This window comes from Phyllobates terribilis, unplaced genomic scaffold (assembly GCF_046119375.1).
Source record: "Phyllobates terribilis strain yellow unplaced genomic scaffold, ASM4611937v1 Scaffold_8__6_contigs__length_399053987, whole genome shotgun sequence".
Classification (NCBI taxonomy): Eukaryota; Metazoa; Chordata; class Amphibia; order Anura; family Dendrobatidae; genus Phyllobates; species Phyllobates terribilis.
In genome coordinates this window covers 392836732-392852815 of record NW_027362768.1, presented here as the reverse complement: position 1 = coordinate 392852815, position 16084 = coordinate 392836732, and the positions used below count along the sequence as shown (strand labels likewise).

Sequence of the window (16084 nt, the reverse complement as noted above, 5' to 3'; positions counted from 1 at the left end):
CTGCTCCTGTATAGACGGATATCGCACAGTACCACCTCTCCTGCTCCTGTATAGACGGATATCGCACAGTACCACCTCTCCTGCTCTTGTATAGACGGATATCGCACAGTACCACCTCTCCTGCTCCTGTATAGACTGATATCGCACAGTACCACCTCTCCTGCTCTTGTATAGACGGATATCGCACAGTACCACCTCTCCTGCTCCTGTATAGACTGATATCGCACAGTACCACCTCTCCTGCTCTTGTATAGACGGATATCGCACAGTACCACCTCTCCTGCTCCTGTATAGACTGATATCGCACAGTACCACCTCTCCTGCTCTTGTATAGACGGATATCGCACAGTACCACCTCTCCTGCTCCTGTATAGACTGATATCGCACAGTACCACCTCTCCTGCTTCTGTATAGACGGATATCGCACAGTACCACCTCTCCTGCTCCTGTATAGACGGATATCGCACAGTACCACCTCTCCTGCTCCTGTATAGACGGATATCGCACAGTACCACCTCTCCTGCTCTTGTATAGACGGATATCGCACAGTACCACCTCTCCTGCTCCTGTATAGACTGATATCGCACAGTATCACCTCTCCTGCTCTTGTATAGACGGATATCGCACAGTACCACCTCTCCTGATCCTGTATAGACGGATATCGCACAGTACCACCTCTCCTGCCCCTGTATAGACAGATATCGCACAGTACCACCTCTCCTGCTCTTGTATAGACGGATATCGCACAGTATCACCTCTCCTGCTTCTGTATAGACAGATATCGCACAGTACCACGTCTCCTGCCCCTGTATAGACGGATATCGCACAGTACCACCTCTCCTGCTCTTGTATAGACGGATATCGCACAGTACCACCTCTCCTGCCCCTGTATAGACGGATATCGCACAGTACCACGTCTCCTGCCCCTGTATAGACGGATATCGCACAGTACCACGTCTCCTGCCCCTGTATATACGGATATCGCACAGTACCACCTCTCCTGCTTCTGTATAGACAGATATCGCACAGTACCACGTCTCCTGCCCCTGTATATACGGATATTGCACAGTACCACCTCTCCTGTATATACAGATACTGCACAGTACCACCTCTCCTGCCCCTGTATAGACGGATATCGCACAGTACCACCTCTCCTGCTCCTGTATAGATGGATATCGCACAGTACCACCTCTCCTGTATATACAGATACTGCAGTACCACGTCTCCTGCCCCTGTATATACGGATATCGCACAGTACCACCTCTCCTGTATATACGGATATCGCACAGTACCACCTCTCCTGTATATACGGATATCGCACAGTACCACCTCTCCTGCCCCTGTATATACGGATATCGCACAGTACCACCTCTCCTGCCCCTATATAAGGATATCGCACAGTACCACCTCTCCTGTATATACAGATACTGCACAGTACCACCTCTCCTGTATATACGGATATCGCACAGTACCACCTCTCCTGTATATACGGATATCGCACAGTACCACCTCTCCTGCCCCTATATATACACGGATATCGCACAGTACCACCTCTCCTGTATATACAGATACTGCACAGTACCACCTCTCCTGTATATACGGATATCGCACAGTACCACCTCTCCTGTATATACGGATATCGCACAGTACCACCTCTCCTGCCCCTGTATATACGGATATCGCACAGTACCACCTCTCCTGCCCCTATATATATACGGATATCGCACAGTACCACCTCTCCTGCCCCTATATATATACGGATATCGCACAGTACCACCTCTCACTAGGTCACCTGTAGATCGTATGCATCGCTCCCGGTTCTCGTCTGGCTCGGGGTGTTGAAGTAGGTGGCGGCGGGGGAGACGTTGCTGATGGTGACGGTGGGGTTGCTGCTGCTGCTGCAGTTGACCAGGGTGAAGCGGTGGACCAGGGCGCCGGGGGAAGAGCTCTCGGGCAGAGCCACGTTACCAGGGAGATCTGGGAATTCCGCTACAATATAAGGAACAACGATCAGTCTCCTCCCATTCATGTATTAACTCCGCCCACTGTGGGGTGTCTGGCAGCATTAATTATCACAAATTGTTTCTGTGGTTTTATAAATAAAGTTGCTCTGTAGCTGGGTGGAGAGCTTCGGTCTAGCTCTCTGGATGATGCTGCAGTGTAAAGAATGGAGGTTCCTTCCTGGCTGCTGTCTCTGCCTTACATAATGTCTGTATATAGATGACTACAGCGGAAAGTAACATATGGAAACTGCCGGAACCGAGCGGCACTCACTGCCGCCAAACTGAGATAACAGTACCCTCATAAATACCGCCATGTGGTGCAGGGCGGGAGCTGCCATCTCCTGGAGCACGTACTCCAGCTCTAAGGGACAGGCACGCGGGACCACACGCACAGTGCCGCTTCCCCAGGGACCACACGCACAGTGCCGCTTCCCCAGGGACCACACGCACAGTGCCGCTTCCCCAGGGACCACACGCACAGTGCCGCTTCCCCAGGGACCACACGCACAGTGCCGCTTCCCCAGGGACCACACGCACAGTGCCGTCCCCAGCCCCCCTCCGGGACCACACGCACAGTGCCGTCCCCAGCCCCCCTCCGGGACCACACGCACAGTGCCGCTTCCCCAGGGACCACACGCACAGTGCCGCTTCCCCAGGGACCACACGCACAGTGCCGCTTCCCCAGGGACCACACGCACAGTGCCGCTGTCTCTTACCCTGACTGTGCACAGAGCGGATGAAGCAGAGGGCAGCGAGCTGCAGCATCAGGCGTACGCGCCCCATGATCTTCCGGCTGCTCCTCGCTCGCAGTGTCTGCTGTGACTGACGCGCCCTCCTGATGAGGGTAGTAGTGACTCCTCTGTGTGCAGGTAACTAACAACACTCGGCTCTGCTCAACCTGTTGTCCTGGGAGCACTGGACAATAAACACAAAATGGGCAGGGAGCGGCTGCAACACCCCGCCGGAGCAAAGGGAGGCTGAGCAGCAGCGCTGGAGGGGGGCAGTGTGGGTTCTGGAGGGAGGGTCCCAGAACGAGTCCTGGAGGGGGGGGGGGGGGGCCCAGAATGAGTCCTAGAAGGGGGGGGGCCCAGAACGAGTCCTGGAGGGGGGGGGGGGCCCAGAACGAGTCCTGGAGGGGGGGGGGCCCAGAACGAGTCCTGGAGGGGGGGGGGGCCCAGAACGAGTCCTGGAGGGGGGGGGGGCCCAGAACGAGTCCTGGAGGGGGGGGGGGGGCCCAGAACGAGTCCTGGAGGGGAGGAGGGGTCCTAGAACAGATCCTGGGTCAACTGTAGACAGTAAATGTCCCTGCAGCGCCCCCACAGGGGACATTGGAAACTACATGGTGCCTGATACCCAGGACATTGCCGGCACATGCTACAACCCTATTACACAGCAGGACGCCCAGTTACAACAGCCGTGGTGGAGGCGCCGGCGCTCCGCCATCATGGGGCAGGATCCAGTCTTCTGTTACGTCTCTCCTATAGGATGATGGTGAGAGCAGCATTGGATGTAGCTCTCATCATCCGTGCCAGATGGGAGTGGCAGTATGTGCATCATGTGATGAGCGTTAGGTCTGGATATCCACGTCTACATCTCCGGCCGTCCCCTCGCGTTTGGTCTGGACCCCGGCTCTCTGCCCGATGTCTGTGACAGGAGCCCCACATCATGATGCTGCAGTACCGAGAACGGCCACCACACCATGGGGGCGCTGCTGAGCGACAGGGGTGTGAGACCGCTCCGCTGACTCCCCCTCAGAACCAGTGCAGCACGGCGCAGCTCTCCTCGTAACATCAGACTGATCCATCCAGTTCTGTAGAGACCGGTCAGCACCGGCAGGATCACAGCCGTCCTCCCCAATGTGTCCGGTCATTCAGCCCCTGGGATGATAGGAGTGATACTTCTCATTCTTCATCAGGACTCTGGAGCCCCGGATGACCCCCGTGTCCCCCAACACCAGGGGCCAATGATGGGACAAACCGGCTACATTATGCTCAATGTCCTCGTTACATCAAGCGTTTATTACAAAACCGAACACGTGACGTCACCGACGATAAAATCATAAATACCCCGAAAGTATACCGACCCCCCACCCATAATACGAGGGTGGGCACCACCAGGGGGAAAACAAGGCTGTACAATCTGATGGGGAATATAAAGAAGAGTGCAAGCGGGCCGCCGCGCCGAGGAGAGGTGGGGGGGGCCGCCGCGCCGAGGAGAGGTGGGGGGGGCCGCCGCGCCGAGAAGGGCGCCGCGGAGAGAAGGGGGGGACCGCCGCGCCAAGGAGAGGTGGGGGGCGCCGCACAGAGGAGAGGTGGGGGACGACCGCCGCGCCAAGGAGAGGTGGGGGACGACCGCCGCGCCAAGGAGAGGTGGGGGACGACCGCCGCGCCAAGGAGAGGTGGGGGACGACCGCCGCGCCAAGGAGAGGTGGGGGACGACCGCCGCGCCAAGGAGAGGTGGGGGGGCCGCCGCGCCAAGGAGAGGAGGCACCAAGGAGAGGGGAAGAGGGGCCAAGGAGGAGCAGACACAGCAGAGTCCCACAGGCACCGGCGTATGGACAGTAACATCCTGCTGGGACGTCATCGACCATCACAAAATATTAGTCCTTCAGTCGTCCAATGAGAGGGCAGATCAGGACGCGGAGAGCCACGTGAGCGGCCACGGCTGGAGGCCGGATCCTCTCCGTTGGTGCCGTGGCCTCTACAAACACGTGGAGGTCGGGTTCCTCCATTAGTCCAGAATCCTCCACTGTCATTTACTTTAAGAAGTCTTCTAGTCGCGGCTGAGCGGCGGAGCTGGGGGCCGGCGGCCGGGACACTTTCTTCCGCTTTATCTTGGGGGGCAGAGGCCGGATGTCGATGAGGCTGCTCTGACAGCGAAGGGTTAAAGAAAGAATATATCAGTAGTAGATTAATAGTGGCGACTCCCCGCCCCCCCCCGACGGGCGCAGACTCCACGCTGGTCTCACACCGGAAGATCACATGACCTGGATGTAGCACAATAGACATAATGGAGGTCAGGGGGGCAGAGGGTCACAATGGCCGCCAGCACACAAGGAAAGGATACCGTCTGGATGAACTTCGTGCGTCCGCCCAAGCCATCGAATCCGGTCCTGACCTGAGAGGAAATGACAACTCAGAACAACATGGCCGCCAACGCCCCCAATCCCCAAGGCTAGCAACGACACCCCCCCCCTCCCAGGCTGCACACAGCACGGTCAGGAAGTAATGGAGGAGGATGCCCATCACCCCCATGTGCCCCAATGCCAGTGCTCGGCCGCCCCATGTGCCCGGCGGTACTCACGATGCCCGAGCTCGGCCGCCCCATGTGCCCGGCGGTACTCACAATGCCCGAGCTCGGCCGCCCCATGTGCCCGGCGGTACTCACAATGCCCGAGCTCGGCCGCCCCATGTGCCCGGCGGTACTCACGATGCCAGTGCTCGGCCGCCCCATGTGCCCGGCGGTACTCACGATGCCCGTGCTCGGCCGCCCCATGTGCCCGGCGGTACTCACGATGCCCGTGCTCGGCCGCCCCATGTGCCCGGCGGTACTCACAATGCCCGAGCTCGGCCGCCCCATGTGCCCGGCGGTACTCACGATGCCAGTGCTCGGCCGCCCCATGTGCCCGGCGGTACTCACGATGCCCGTGCTCGGCCGCCCCATGTGCCCGGCGGTACTCACGATGCCCGTGCTTGGCCGCCCCATGTGCCCGGCGGTACTCACGATGCCCGAGCTCGGCCGCCCCATGTGCCCGGCGGTACTCACAATGCCCGAGCTCGGCCGCCCCATGTGCCCGGCGGTACTCACAATGCCCGTGCTCGGCCGCGCACTCATCAGGCTCCTCATTGGTTTCTTGTGCAGCAGCGAGTTCTTTATAAATGGCGGCAGCTCCTCCTCTTCCTCCTCCGTCGCTGCGTTCATCCTCCCTGCAAAATTCTAAGGAGAAAAGACTGCGTCACCTCGGAGGATGAGCGTCACCATGGTGTAATCTCCTGCAGCGGACGCTTACCATTAACCCTCTAGAGTCCTGCAGAGCGCTCGTATTCTGGCTGATGCCGGGCGGCCTACAGGAAGAGACACCGCAGTAAAGGGACGGAATAACAGAGCAAGAGACCCGGAGAGAGACGGGGCGGCCGGCACCCCAGCCCCGGGGAGAGAGAGACGGGGCGGCCGGCACCCCAGCCCCGGGAAGAGAGAGAGACGGGGCGGCCGGCACCCCAGCCCCGGGGAGAGAGAGAGACGGGGCGGCCGGCACCCCAGCCCCGGGGAGAGAGAGAGACGGGGCGGCCGGCACCCCAGCCCCGGGGAGAGAGAGAGACGGGGCGGCCGGCACCCCAGCCCCGGGGAGAGAGAGAGACGGGGCGGCCGGCACCCCAGCCCCGGGGAGAGAGAGAGACGGGGCGGCCGGCACCCCAGCCCCGGGGAGAGAGAGAGACGGGGCGGCCGGCACCCCAGCCCCGGGGAGAGAGAGAGACGGGGCGGCCGGCACCCCAGCCCCGGGGAGAGGGAGAGAGACGGGGCGGCCGGCACCCCAGCCCCGGGGAGAGGGAGAGAGACGGGGCGGCCGGCACCCCAGCCCCGGGGAGAGAGAGAGACGGGGCGGCCGGCACCCCAGCCCCGGGGAGAGAGAGACGGGGCGGCCGGCACCCCAGCCCCGGGGAGAGAGAGAGACGGGGCGGCCGGCACCCCAGCCCCGGGGAGAGAGAGAGACGGGGCGGCCGGCACCCCAGCCCCGGGGAGAGAGAGAGACGGGGCGGCCGGCACCCCAGCCCCGGGAAGAGAGAGACGGGGCGGCCGGCACCCCAGCCCCGGGAAGAGAGAGAGACGGGGCGGCCGGCACCCCAGCCCCGGGAAGAGAGAGAGACGGGGCGGCCGGCACCCCAGCCCCGGGGAGAGAGAGAGACAGGGCGGCCGGCACCCCAGCCCTGGGGCGGCACTCACTATTCTGCTGGTGCAGTCACTGTGTATCAGCATAAGACACATGACCGGGGTACAGGTGAGCCAACTCCATAGAATCACCATCCCCCGGGTGTGCCCACAGACACTGCTACGGGGGCACTGCACACCTCTGACAATCAACTTCCCGACCCACCAATATGAAGCCGCTACGCTCAGGAGTAGACCCCACAGATTCCACCACCCCACCTGCGTCACGTCTGCCGCCTCCTTACTCGCTCTTGTCCAGCCGGATCTTCTTACACGGGGCGATGGTGGTCTTCTGTGCGGTCGGCTCCGGGGTGCTGACGTCAAATCTCAGCTCCAGGTTAATGTCATCGCCCAGCATCGGAGGACGGAGCTTTGGCCGCTGCAGACCGATGGGCGCTGGGCTGTGGGGGAAGGGAGCATGGAGTCATGGTACCACCTCTCACGCTCAGAGCCGGGGGTCTCCTCTACGCACCTCTCACAGATCAGGCGGCTGATGGCCTCGTTGGTGGCGGTCGGCGAGCTCAGCGTCCTCTGCAGGAACTCCACCTTCTTCTTCAGACTCTGAGACAGTAAAAGGATTGTGACAGCAGAAGCCACAGAAATGCCCCCCAGAGAGGACCCCATTACACACAACACCACCGGCACACTCCCACAGTCAGCCACCAGATGGCAGTGCTGCGCACTAGTACTGGCCCCTGGGGGCCATTTCTCACCAGGATTTCCCTGTCTGCATTCTCCAGCTCTCTCTGTGCGGCCCCGAGCTCATCCCGGGCCCTGCCCCGCTCCTGCTCCGCCGTCTGGACCTAAGAGGGGAAGAAACCGGGAGGTAGTCAGCGAGGGGCAGGTCTGCGGGCACAGCCGGGAACCAGGGGACGGACGCTCCGCAGTGCCACCAGCGTATAAATACATCAAGTGCTATGGACGGAGCAGAGAAAGACTAAACCTGCGATTAACTGTGAGCGCGCCGCAACCTCCACCCCGCCCGACACGCGCGTGTACGGCGCGCCGCAACCCCGCCCGACACCCGTGTGCATGGCGCGCCCCCCGCCCGACACCCGTGTGCATGGCATCCCTCTCGCTCCCCGCACAGACCTTGTGGTTAGAGGAGAACAGCTCCTTCTTCAGCTTCTCCATCATCTCGGAGGACGATTTCCGCACGTCTTTCAGATTCTCATACTCCCTGGAAACAGAAGAGGTTAAAGGCACGAGGTGAGGGGGGTCCAAAGCCAGCACAAGCCCCCCAGACAGCGAGCAGCAGCTTTTCCTCCATCTGCTTCCACTCCCCCCACAACCACACCCCGCCTCGTCCTGCACTAAAATAAATTATTTATATTAACGAGTATCTGCTGACCCCGCGACCCCCGAGCGGCAGACACCAGAGACACATCCGGGGTCAACGAGGGAGGAAAAGTAAACTGTTGATAAAACGCATCCGGCCATTATAATCACAGCTGCGGGCGAGAGCGTAATAACCATCAGCATAAACCAGAGACCCGAAGCACCAGGAGCCCACCCCGAAAACCACCACCTGAACCCTACATGTGATCTGACATTACACCCCAGAGCTGCACTCACTGTGTACATCCATTACTGATCCTGATTACCTCCAGTATTATACTCCAGAGCTGCACTCACTATTCTGCTGGTGCAGTCACTATGTACATACATTACATTACTGATCCTGAGTTATATCCTATATTATACTCCAGAGCTGCACTCACTATTCTGCTGGTGCAGTCACTGTGTACATACATTACATTACTGATCCTGAGTTATATCCTATATTATACTCCAGAGCTGCACTCACTATTCTGCTGGTGCAGTCACTGTGTACATACATTACATTACTGATCCTGAGTTACATCCTGTATTATACTCCAGAGCTGCACTCACTATTCTGCTGGTGCAGTCACTGTGTACATACATTACTGATCCTGAGTTACAACCTGTATTATACTCCAGAGCTGCACTCACTATTCTGCTGGTGCAGTCACCGTGTACATACATTACTGATCCTGAGTTACCTCCTGTATTATACCCCAGAGCTGCACTCACTATTCTGCTTGTGCAGTCACTGTGTACATACATTACATTACTGATCCTGAGTTACATCCTATATCATACTCCAGAGCTGCACTCACTATTCTGCTGGTGCAGTCACTGTGTACATACATTACATTACTAATCCTGAGTTACATCCTTTATTATACCCCAGAGCTGCACTCACTATTCTGCTGGTGCAGTCACTGTGTACATACATTACATTACTGATCCTGAGTTACCTCCTGTATTATACTCCAGAGCTGCACTCACTATTCTGCTGGTGCAGTCACTGTGTACATTACATTACTGATCCTGAGTTACATCCTGTATTATACTCCAGAGCTGCACTCACTATTCTGCTGGTGCAGTCACTGTGTACATACATTACATTACTGATCCTGAGTTACCTCCTGTATTATACTCCAGAGCTGCACTCACTATTCTGCTGGTACAGTCACTGTGTACATACATTACATTACTGATCCTGAGTTACATCCTGTATTATACTCCAGAGCTGCGCTCACTATTCTGCTGGTGCAGTCACTGTGTACATACATTACATTACTGATCCTGAGTTACATCCTGTATTATACTCCAGAGCTGCACTCACTATTCTGCTGGTGCAGTCACTGTGTACATACATTACATTACTGATCCTGAGTTACATCCTGTATTATACTCCAGAGCTGCGCTCACTATTCTGCTGGTGCAGTCACTGTGTACATACATTACATTACTGATCCTGAGTTACATCCTGTATTATACTCCAGAGCTGCGCTCACTATTCTGCTGGTGCAGTCACTGTGTACATACATTACATTACTGATCCTGAGTTACATCCTGTATTATACTCCAGAGCTGCACTCACTATTCTGCTGGTGCAGTCACTGTGTACATACATTACATTACTGATCCTGAGTTACCTCCTGTATTATACTCCAGAGCTGCACTCACTATTCTGCTGGTGCAGTCACTGTGTACATACATTACATTACTGATCCTGAGTTACATCCTGTATTATACTCCAGAGCTGCGCTCACTATTCTGCTGGTGCAGTCACTGTGTACATACATTACATTACTGATCCTGAGTTACATCCTGTATTATACTCCAGAGCTGCGCTCACTATTCTGCTGGTGCAGCTTACTTCTTTAATGACACGCAGTATATGGCCAGTTGCTCCACAGCGGCGGCTCCGGAGCCGATATCTCGGATCATGGTCTCCACCTCCGGTCGCTGAGATTGCAGCAGAACGTCGATGCTGTGACGGACAGACAGGTGACTGGTTATCATTTGGTGACACAAGAAGCCCCGCCCATGGCCACACCCACCCATGCAGCTGCTGCAGCTTGTTCCGCAGCCGTCGTGCCTCCTCCTTCGCCGCTTTGGTCTCCGATTGTTGCAAGTCAAAGAAATTCATCTGTCTCTAAAAGAGAGGAAGGGGGAGGCCAAAGACGAGGAGGAGAGCGGGGAGGCCAAAGACGAGGAGGAGAGCGGGGAGGCCAAAGACGAGGAGGAGAGCGGGGAGGCCAAAGACGAGGAGGAGAGCGGGGAGGCCAAAGACGAGGAGGAGAGCGGGGAGGCCAAAGACGAGGAGGAGAGCGGGGAGGCCAAAGACGAGGAGGAGAGCGGGGAGGACAAAGACGAGGAGGAGAGCGGGGAGGACAAAGACGAGGAGGAGAGCGGGGAGGCCAAAGACGAGGAGGAGAGCGGGGAGGCCAAAGACGAGGAGGAGAGCGGGGAGGCCAAAGACGAGGAGGAGAGCGGGGAGGCCAAAGACGAGGAGGAGAGCGGGGAGGCCAAAGACGAGGAGGAGAGCGGGGAGGCCAAAGACGAGGAGGAGAGCGGGGAGGCCAAAGACGAGGAGGAGAGCGGGGAGGCCAAAGACGAGGAGGAGAGCGGGGAGGCCAAAGACGAGGAGGAGAGCGGGGAGGCCAAAGACGAGGAGGAGAGCGGGGAGGACAAAGACGAGGAGGAGAGCGGGGAGGACAAAGACTATGAGTTGGCCTGGCAGGACAAAGACTATGAGTTGGCCTGGCAGGACAAAGACTATGAGTTGGCCTGGCAGAGGGTGAGGAGGAGGAGGGCGGCCGCCCCCATACCTTCAGAGAAGAGCACAGCATCTCCAGCTCGTCCACCTTCCTCTGGAGACTTTCTATGGTGACGTTCCGGATCTCCAGCATTTCCCGCAGGGAATCCACCAGATTCTGACTTTCCCGCTTTTCCTTCTCTGCAAGATCAACAATTTTAACCCCTGAATGACTAAATTCCACACCGGGGTGCATAATCCTTCCGTGGTCTCGCTGGATGAGCAGCAGAGACCGCTGGTCCCCCAATCTTAACGTCCTTGTCCCCCTGTGATTTGTGATTGGAGTCAGAAGAGCTGAGGCTGCAAATACCGGGTGGTGGTCACACCTGGAGAAGGCAGAGACATTCCAGGGCTGTGGAGTAGGAAAGCCAAACCTCCCACTCCACAGCCCCGGTCACTACTGAGCATGTGCAGAACGAGCAGCAGCTTCATCTACAAGCCGAGATCAGGACAGAACGGACATTTATAGGACGTTTCATCACATCCTGCATCGTACTACTACCCCCATCGCATTCTATGTTAGGAGTTGCTCCATGTTATACGGGCAGACTCTGAATTTTCATGGACATCACCAGATTGTCGGCCCTTGAGATGGTTTGAGCTCAGAATAGGGGGCTCTTGCCGCACAGACCCCCCCGTGCAGCTGCCCCTGGGTTACCGTATACTGCCCTCCAGAGGTGACAGTGTCACGGACATCTGACGCGTCAGCGCTGGCGGCCAGGAAACGGCAGCACAGGGGTCCTAGCTCATGGTAAAATTATTTCAAGGGGTTGACAATCCCTTTAAGAAGTGGTAAGAAATATTTTATTATCTCAGTAACGGCCCCGACACATGAACTTTGGGCCCCCGGACGCACCTCTCAGGTGTAGACTCGCCTTTATCCGATCCACTTCATTCTGTAAAGGGAGGAAGAAGATAATAATGTACTCACCTCGCAATATATATACACACATACACTCTGGAGCGGGGGAGGGGCATACCTTCAGAGACTCAGGGTCAAGGGTCACGTTTTCCTCCAATCCCACATCAAAGAAAAGCTTCTGGATGATCTGCCGCTTACTGACCTGTGAGACAGCGCGTTACTAATGGTGGCCACCGGGGGCAGCCACTGATCACCCAAAACGTAAGATCAGCAGTCATGTGACCTACGTGGCGCCATCCGGGGGACATCCCCCCCATATCAGCCTGACGTGGGAGGACGGGACTCACCTGGATGCGGCACTGAGGACACGTCCGGTGCGGGGCGGAGGAGAACCACTGCTCCAGGCTGCGGAGAGAGGACGAGCCTCCATAAACACATGTGGGGAGGACATTCCAGGCGCACACGCTACGCTGGGGGGGGGGGGGGAGAGACATTCCGGGCACACACTGTACAAGGGGGGGGAGAGATATTCCGGGCGCACACTGTACACGGGGGGGGGACATTATTCCGGGCGCACACAGTACACGGGGGGGGGGGACATTATTCCGGGCGCACACAGTACACGGGGGGGGGGGGAGGACATTATTCCGGGCGCACACAGTACACGGGGGAAGGACATTATTCCAGGCGCACACAGTACACGGGGGGGGGGGGGGGGGGGGGAGGACATTATTCCAGGCGCACACAGTACACGGGGGGGGGGGGGGGGGGGAGGACATTATTCCGGGCGCACACAGTACACGGGGGGAGGACATTATTCCGGGCGCACACAGTACACGGGGGGGGGGGGCGACATTATTCCGGGCGCACACAGTACACGGGGGGGGGGGGGGGGCGACATTATTGCGGGCGCACACAGTACACGGGGGGGCGACATTATTGCGGGCGCACACAGTACACAGGGGGAGGACATTATTCCGGGCGCACACAGTACACGGGGGGGGGGGACATTATTCCGGGCGCACACAGTACACAGGGGGGTAGGACATTATTGCGGGCGCACACAGTACACGGGGGGAGGACATTATTCCGGGCGCACACAGTACACGGGGGGGGGCATTATTCCGGGCGTACACAGTACACGGGGGGGGGGGGGAGGGCATTATTACGGGCGCACACAGTACACGGGGGGGGGGAGGACATTATTGCAGGCGCACACAGTACACGGGGGGGGGGAGGGCATTATTCCGGGCGCACACAGTACACGGGGGGGGGGGGAGGACATTATTGCAGGCGCACACAGTACACGGGGGGGGGGGCATTATTCCGGGCGCACACAGTACACGGGGGGGGGGCATTATTCCGGGCGCACTCAGTACACGGGGGGGGAGGGGGGAGGGCATTATTCCGGGCGTACACAGTACACGGCGGGAGGGCATTATTCTGGGCGTACACAGTACACCGGGGGGGGGGGGGGGGGGGGACGACATTATTCCGGGCGCACACAGTACACGGGGGGGGGGGGACATTATTCCGGGCGCACACAGTACACCGGGGACGGACATTATTCCGGGCGCACACAGTACACCGGGGGGGGGGGACGGACATTATTCCGGGCGCACACAGTACATGGGGGAGGACATTATTCCGGGCGCACATAGTACACCGGGGGGGGGGGGGGGACACGACATTATTCCGGGCGCACACAGTACATGGGGGAGGACATTATTCCGGGCGTACACAGTGCACGGGGGGGAGGACATTATTCCGGGCGCACATAGTACACCGGGGGGGGGGGGGGGGGGGGGACGACGACATTATTCCGGGCGCACACAGTACATGGGGGAGGACATTATTCCGGGCGTACACAGTGCACGGGGGGGAGGACATTATTCCGGGCGCACATAGTACACCGGGGGGGGGGGGGACATTATTCCGGGAGCACACAGTACACGGGGGGGGGGGGACGGACATTATTCCGGGCGCACACAGTACATGGGGGAGGACATTATTCCGGGCGCACATAGTACACCGGGGGGGGGGGGGGGGGGACGACGACATTATTCTGGGCGCACACAGTACACCAGGGGGGGGGGGGGGGGGTCAGGACGGACATTATTCCGGGCGCACACAGTACATGGGGGAGGACATTATTCCGGGCGCACACAGTACACCGGGGGGGGGACATTATTCCGGGCGCACATAGTACACCGGGGGGGGAATTATTCCGGGCGCACACGGTACACGGGGGGGGGGCATTATTCCGGGCGCACTGAGTACACGGGGGGGGGCATTATTCCGGGCGCACTGAGTACACGGGGGGGGGGGGGGGGGGGAGGGCATTATTCCGGGCGCACACAGTACACGGGGGGGGGGGGGGGGGGGGGCATTATTCCGGGCGTACACGGGCGGGGGGGGGGGGGCATTATTCTGGGCGCACACAGTACACGGGGGGGGGGGAGGGCATTATTCTGGGCGCACACAGTACACGGGGGGGGGAGGGCATTATTCTGGGCGCACACAGTACACGGGGGGGGGCATTATTCCGGGCGCACTCAGTACACGGGGGGGGCATTATTCCGGGCGCACTGAGTACACGGGGGGGGGGGGAGGGCATTATTCCAGGCGCACACAGTACACGGGGGGGGGGGCATTATTCTGGGCGCACACAGTACACGGGGGGGGGGGGGAGGGCATTATTCTGGGCGCACACAGTACACGGGGGGGGGGCATTATTCCGGGCGCACTCAGTACACGGGGGGGCATTATTCCGGGCGCACTCAGTACACGGGGGGGCATTATTCCGGGCGCACACAGTACACGGGGGGGGGGGGGGGAGGGCATTATTCTGGGCGCACACAGTACACGGGGGGGGGGCATTATTCCGGGCGCACTCAGTACACGGGGGGGGGCATTATTCCGGGCGCACTCAGTACACGGGGGGGGGGGGGGGGGGAGGGCATTATTCCGGGCGTACACAGTACACGGGGGGGGAGGACATTATTCCAGGCGCACATAGTACACCGGGGGGGGGGGACGACGACATTATTCTGGGCGCACACAGTACACGGGGGGGGACATTATTCCGGGCGCACACAGTACACGGGGGGGGGGGGGGAGGACATTATTCCGGGCGCACACAGTACACAGGGGGGGGGGGGGGTCGGGACGGACATTATTCCGGGCGCACACAGTACATGGGGGAGGACATTATTCCGGGCGCACACAGTACATGGGGGAGGACATTATTCCGGGCGCACATAGTACACCGGGGGGGGGGGGGGGGGACATTATTCCGGGCGCACACAGTACATGGGGGAGGACATTATTCCGGGCGCACACAGTACACGGGGGGGGGGACATTATTCCGGGCGCACACAGTACACGGGGGGGGGACATTATTCCGGGCGCACACATCACTCCGGGCGGCCCCGCCGTTACCAGCGCTGGTGGAAGGTGTGCCCGCAGTGAATGGCCGCCACATCGCTGAAGTGATCCAGGAAGTCGGAGCAGATGGAGCAGAGCGCGCGGAGCGGCATCACAGCGGCCGCCGAGCAGCTTCGCGTTTACCGCGAGCACTGCCGGCCGTGACGTCACCACAGAGACGGCTCCTGATTGGCTGCGCAGGGCAGCGTCATGACGTCAAACGGCTGCGACAGGCGGGAAGAGTAACAGAAGCAGAGAGTGTGACGTCATCAGCGTACGTGATTATAATATACACATATATACACACCCCGCCGTCCTTTATACGTCATATACTCCCAGGACAGAGGAGGGGGCGCCGCACAGCCAGGCGCCATGGCGGCTTACCCTGACAGTAGTTGTCAGAGGGCCGGTGACTATTGCTGCATTGTCTGCATTTACCCTTATTTGATGCGTTTTCTTTCATTCTGCATAGAGTTTCTGTACTTTTTTACATTTTTTTTCAGCCTCCACATAGAAAACGAGAGAAAGAAAATCCCCAAAACCGCAGAGTTCAGACTTCAGACCACAGGGGGCGCCGCTCATCACCTCCACTGTATTTGGTCTGTTACACAGAATGTCTGTGGGAAAACCGCAGCATTGACGCTGCATGTGAACAGGGCCTGTGTCCAGCAGTGTGGAGGTGATGAGCGCTGCGCCCCCTGTGGGCTGAACGCTGCGGGTTTGGGGCTTTTCTCT

The 16084-nt window shown here is 59.0% G+C and overlaps 2 protein-coding genes across 2 annotated transcripts in view; both read right to left on the bottom strand.

Moving 5' to 3' along the window:
- The window catches only part of CDHR4 (cadherin related family member 4), a 338602-nt gene extending 335669 nt beyond the window's left edge, over nucleotides 1–2933 (bottom strand). The window contains exons 1-2 of the mRNA XM_073645213.1: nucleotides 2720–2933; nucleotides 1793–1989 (exon numbers count right to left, since the gene is read on the bottom strand). Coding sequence (XP_073501314.1) covers nucleotides 1793–1989; nucleotides 2720–2786 — 264 coding nt within the window. The 5' untranslated portion in view covers nucleotides 2787–2933. The remainder of the gene's footprint in view (nucleotides 1–1792; nucleotides 1990–2719) is intronic.
- Nucleotides 2934–3984: 1051 nt separating this feature from the next.
- Nucleotides 3985–15558, bottom strand: TRAIP (TRAF interacting protein). Its single transcript, XM_073645212.1, has 15 exons — nucleotides 15365–15558; nucleotides 12271–12328; nucleotides 12042–12125; nucleotides 11918–11957; nucleotides 11075–11202; nucleotides 10304–10398; nucleotides 10120–10233; nucleotides 8022–8109; nucleotides 7643–7732; nucleotides 7402–7490; nucleotides 7175–7330; nucleotides 6013–6067; nucleotides 5811–5939; nucleotides 5070–5120; nucleotides 3985–4872 (listed from the first exon to the last, which is right to left on the bottom strand). The coding sequence occupies exons 1-15, from the start codon at nucleotides 15460–15462 to the stop codon at nucleotides 4759–4761; spliced, it is 1389 nt and encodes a 462-aa protein (XP_073501313.1). The 5' UTR covers nucleotides 15463–15558; the 3' UTR covers nucleotides 3985–4758.
- Nucleotides 15559–16084: the final 526 nt, after the last annotated feature.

Bases quoted from the DNA above. Each gene is read 5' to 3' on its own strand.
- TRAIP (XM_073645212.1), bottom strand. From the start codon at position 15,462: ATGCCGCTCCGCGCGCTCTGCTCCATCTGCTCCGACTTCCTGGATCAC. The intron at 12,329-15,364 runs GTAACGGCGGGG...CTCTCTCCGCAG, and splicing joins CACACCTTCCACCAGCGCTG to CCTGGAGCAGTGGTTCTCCT. The intron at 4,873-5,069 runs GTATCCTTTCCT...CTTCGCTGTCAG, and splicing joins GCACGAAGTTCATCCAGACG to AGCAGCCTCATCGACATCCG.